The sequence below is a fragment of the Echinops telfairi genome, unplaced genomic scaffold (genome assembly GCF_000313985.2).
Source record: "Echinops telfairi isolate 266 unplaced genomic scaffold, ASM31398v2 ScPeMD7_5868;HRSCAF=6743_0, whole genome shotgun sequence".
Lineage (NCBI taxonomy): Eukaryota > Metazoa > Chordata > Mammalia > Afrosoricida > Tenrecidae > Echinops > Echinops telfairi.
This window is the reverse complement of record NW_022109767.1, coordinates 2,832,218-2,837,338: the sequence shown is the minus strand read 5'-3', so window position 1 is coordinate 2,837,338 and position 5,121 is coordinate 2,832,218. Positions and strand designations below refer to the sequence as shown.

The following is a 5,121-nucleotide window of genomic DNA, read 5'->3' as shown; positions in this document are numbered from 1 at the left end:
AGAATGATGAGGGCAGCGAATGTACATATGTGCTTGACACAATGGATGGATGTATGGATTGTGATAAGAATTGTACGAGCCCCCAATAAAATAATTTTTTTTAAATCATGGGTAGGGGAATATGTTCATAGGATTTTAGGATTATGGTGTAGGTGTTCACATCGCTGCAACTGTTAGACATAGAATGTTTTTGTTCACTAATAGTATATTATGTTTAAATGAGGCTGGCACATTTTAATTTGTCTACATTTTAGTTTTATCCTGTTAGGCACACATACAATTTTACTATTGTCTTCGTTTTAAAAATTATGGATGGCTAAAGAGTTGTGTAGTAGTGTCAAGTTGACAAGGGGTGGTCTGTAGTAGTTACCTAATTTGATGTCAACTTGAAGATATAAAAGTGAAGGGGTGGAGTTTCACCTGTCAATCAGGTTGCAGCTTGATGACCTCATTGTGTAGGTGCCACAGAGATCCATGACTCTCTGGAGGCGGGCCACTGTCTTTTTCTGCCTTCACCCTCCCGTTGAGAGAGAACACAGTGATATTTATAGGGAGAAATTTTCATCAAGAACCTGGCTCTCATGGTTGTAGATGCAAGCAAGTCTAAATGTTGGCAGGTTTTAAGTCTGTGCACCTAAGTTGGAGGCTTCTCTCGGCAGCAGATGATTGGCAGGAAGACTTCAGCGTGGTGGCTGCAGAGATGATGAATCCAAGGTTAGCAAGTCAGAAGACAGGTGGCTGAAGACTCTCAGGATCCACAGGCAATATAGCGGGCCACTGGCTTCAGTGCAAAGATCTGGAGGTTGATAAGCTAGATGAAGGAGCCAGAGCCAGCAATATGTAAGCAAGTTTCACACAGCATCCACTTATATTGGTAGCAGGCCACACAACCCTTGACAACGAATTGCATGAGAATTATGGCAATGATTTTACTATTGTAAGAGTGTCGCATTTTATCTTAACCTTATTCCATTATGCAGGCTTAGGACTGATTGTGATTACAATGTTAGGTCAACTTGTTAAAGGCCAATCCATTTATAAAACTTGCCCAGTCAGGTTGACACAAACTCTTAAGTATTATGCAGGGTTAACCAAAAAAATCTGGATTTGTGCTGGTTCTTGGTAGACAAGCATCCAGAAACTCACTATGGTGTTAGTGCACCCAGTGGCATCACCTGGGAAGGATCTCTCGGGTTGCAGTGAGTTTTTTCATAAAAGCAGTTTCACTTGAACCTTGTTTTTTGTGATGGCCGATTTAAGAGAACAGCATGCAGCTGTGAACTTTTGTTTCCTTCTTGGGAAAAATGCCACAGAAATTGCTGTGATGTTGAACACAGCTTACAAGGGCAGTAGTATGGGAAAAACTCAAGTGTACAAGTGGTTTTCTTATTTCAAAAAGGTGAAATGTCGATTGATGACAAACCTCATTCTGGACATCTGTCAATTTCCCAAAGAGATGAAAATATCAATTCGTAGTGCATTTGGAATTTGTTCCACCAGGTCAAACTGTTAATCAAATGTTCTATTTGGAGGTTCTGAAAAGATTCTGTAACAGTGTATGACAAAAAAGGGAATGCTTTGTGGCAGATGGGGGACTGGTTTTGCCACCACGACAATGCACCTGCTCCCACAGTCATCTCAGTGCAGCAGTTTTGGGCAAAAACCAGCATGCCTCTCTTGCCCCAGGCACCTTACTCACCTGACCTTGCTCCATGTGACTTCTGTTTGTTTCCTGGAATGGAGAGGCACATGAAGGACAGCAGTTTGATGATGCAGAAGAGGTGAAGAAAAAAACAAGGGAGGGGGTTGCCTGCAGCCCGCTGCCCGCTCCCCTCCACCGGAGCCACCGCTACCACAGGGACGCCTGCGAGCGTGGCTCCAGAGCAGATCTGATAATGGGCTGCATTAAGAGTAAGGAGAACAAAAGCCCATCCATTAAATATCGAACCGAGAACGTTACCGAGCCGGTCGGTACAAGCGCCAGCCAGTATGGAGCAGAGCACACTTCAGGGGCACCTTCGTCCTCAACAAAGGGGACATCTGTTAATTTGAACAGTCTTTCCATGACACCATTTGGAGGATCCTCAGGGGTGACACCTTTTGGAGGAACATCTTCCTCGTTTTCAGGGGGGCAAAGTTCAGATCCTACTGGTTTAACAGGTGGTGTTACTCTATTTGTGGCCTTATATGATTATGAAGCTAGAACTACAGAAGACCTCTCCTTTAAGAAGGGTGAAAGATTTCAAATAATTAACAATACGGAAGGAGACTGGTGGGAAGCAAGATCAATTGCTACAGGAAAGAATGGTTATATCCCTAGCAATTATGTAGCACCTGCAGATTCCATTCAGGCAGAAGAGTGGTATTTTGGCAAAATGGGTAGAAAAGATGCTGAAAGATCACTTCTGAATCCTGGGAACCAATGGGGTATTTTCTTAGTAAGGGAGAGCGAAACTACTAAAGGAGCTTATTCCCTCTCTATTCATGATTGGGATGAGGTCAGGGGTGACAATGTGAAACACTACAAAATTAGAAAACTTGACAACGGTGGATACTATATCACAACCAGAGCTCAATCTGAGACTCTGCAGAAATCGGTGAAACACTATACAGAGCACGCGGACGGTTCATGCCATAAGTTAACCACTGTGTGTCCAACTGTGAAACCCCAGACTCAAGGTCTAGCGAAAGATGCTTGGGAAATCCCCTGAGAATCCCTGCGACCGGAGGTTAAATTAGGCCAAGGCTGTTTTGGTGAAGGCTGGATGGGGACCTGGAATGGAACCACAAAAGTAGCAATCAGCACACTAAAGCCAGGTACAATGATGCCCGAAGCTTTCCTTCAAGAGGCTCAGATCATGAAAAATTTAAGACACGATAAAGTTGTGCCCCTCTATGCCGTTGTTTCGGAAGAGCCGATTTACATGGTCACTGAAGTTATGTCCAAAGGGAGCTTATTAGATTTCCTTAAGGAGGGAGATGGAACGTTTTTGAAGCTCCCACAACTGGTTGCTATGGCTACACAGATTGCTGGTGGCATGGCTTATATTGAAAGAATGAACTACCTTCACCGAGCCCTTCGGGCTGCTAATATTCTTGTAGGAGAAAATCTTGTGTGTAAAATAGCAGATTTTGGTTTAGCAAGGTTGATTGAAGATGATGAATATACTGCAAGACAAGGTGCAAAGTTTCCAATCAAATGGACCGCTCCAGAGGCTGCACTGTATGGTCGACTTAGAATAAAATCTGATGTGTGGTCGTTTGGAATTCTTCAGACTGAACTAGTCACGAAGGGCAGACAGAGTGCTCTATCCCGGTATGGTGAACCGTGACGTGCTGGAACAGGTGGAACGAGGCTATAGGATGCCTTGCCCTCAGGGCTGCCCAGAATCCCTCCATGCATTGATGCATCTCTGTTGGAAGAAGGACTCCGAGGAAAGGCCAACATTTGAGGATCTTCAGTCCTTCCTGGAAGACTACTTTACTGCTACCGAGCCACAGTAGCAACCAGGAGAAAACCTCTAAGTCAAGTAGCCTGTTTCTGATGCACAGTCTGCCAACATGGAAAGAACTTGTGTGGCATTCCTCACGTATGTACAGGAGTGCGAAGAAGAACATCTTTACTCTGCACGGTCTTTTATGGGAAACTGGAATCCCAGACGTGGTTGCACAAAACCGACCCCCCCACCCCGGAGTTCAACTGTAAGATACCAATGATGAATTCTACAACACATTTCAAGGTCCAAAGAAAGTAGAGTTACAATACTGATGACCGTGTGAGTGATAGCAATGACAATGAACAGCAACAAGGCTACAGTGTCCTCCCCCAATTCGGAATTGTTTAGGGAAATTGTCCTCGACAGAGATAAAAAAGTTATGCCATAATTTCACAGGACCAAGCAATTCCATTCCAGATTTTTTTTTAATTTCTTGCATTCTCTTTTTTTTCTAAGTTGAACTGAAGTTAATATACAGTTTTCGTATATGCCTCCTTTTATTTGGAAATGGGCCAAGTTTATGGATTCAAAAAGGAAAATAAACAGCATCTAAAACTTGATTAAATGTCAGACCTCAACAGTGAATCTGAAAGTATAATGCATTATGTTAATACTCATATTCATGGAACTGGAACGTAGCATAAATTTTTTTTCATTCGTAATTATTTTCTAAATAGTTCCATTTAGGATAATGAAGGTAACTAGAAAGTGGGTTGATTTTTTAAAAATATGGTTGCATTGATTAAAACAAAAGCCAATATATAATTGAAATTATACTATATAATCCAAGGGGGGGGACTTAATCTCTAGGTAGCATGAAAAATAAAGACCCAGCATTTAAGTATTCCTTAAAATAAATAAAAGACTTTGTACCGTGAGATGTTGCTAGGATGTACTTATGGTGACTGGAGCCACAAAGACAATGTAACACTAGATCAGGCACTTGAATGCACTTTTGCTGTTACTGAATATAGACTAAAGGAGATGTGGGCGTATTTAAAAGAAAATGTGAACGTTTTACAGGTAGAGGGATGGAATGTGTAAAATTGAAGTCAGATAGTGACAGAATGGCTTTGCTGACACTCAAAGCTCCTCCTTTGTGTGGTCTAAAACTCTTAAGAGCTCCAAGGTATAAGTAGAAAACTAATTTTTCTTAATAGTGAAGCTGTTACACTTACTACCATGACCGACAGCTTCTTCTCAGAGTGTTTTGGGAACTCCAGATTTCAAATTCCTATTTGAATCAACATTCACTTTTTAAATATGTTTATTGGTGACCATTTTCCCCCTTTTAGAGTACTGTTGATTGGGGAGGAGAATTTAATTCAAAATAATGACACTGGTGAAAAGGGATATTTTTTGCTCAGGTAAAGCACAGCAGTGAAACATAAACGACTTGATATACTAACTCAGAAAGAAGGATTCCAAAATATGAATTTTTTTTCTTTTTTAACATTTTATTAGGGGCTCATACAACTGTTATCCCAATCCATACACACATCAATTGTGCAAACCGCTTTTGTACATCGTTTCTCAAAACATTTTCTCTCCACTTAAACCCCAACATTAGGTCCTCATTTTTCCCCTCCCTCTCCACTCCCCCCTCCCTCATGAGCCCTTGATA

At 41.7% G+C, this 5,121-nt stretch overlaps 2 protein-coding genes across 2 annotated transcripts in view; one reads left to right on the top strand and one right to left on the bottom strand.

The window, feature by feature from the left end:
- Positions 1–5,121, bottom strand: part of LOC105979518 (patr class I histocompatibility antigen, B-2 alpha chain-like) — a 254,494-nt gene that overhangs the window by 24,045 nt on the left and 225,328 nt on the right.
- Positions 1,896–3,525, top strand: LOC101661344 (tyrosine-protein kinase Yes-like). The gene is given in 2 exon segments (XM_045295766.1): positions 1,896–3,299; positions 3,301–3,525. Coding segments are annotated over 2 exon segments (1,629 nt in total).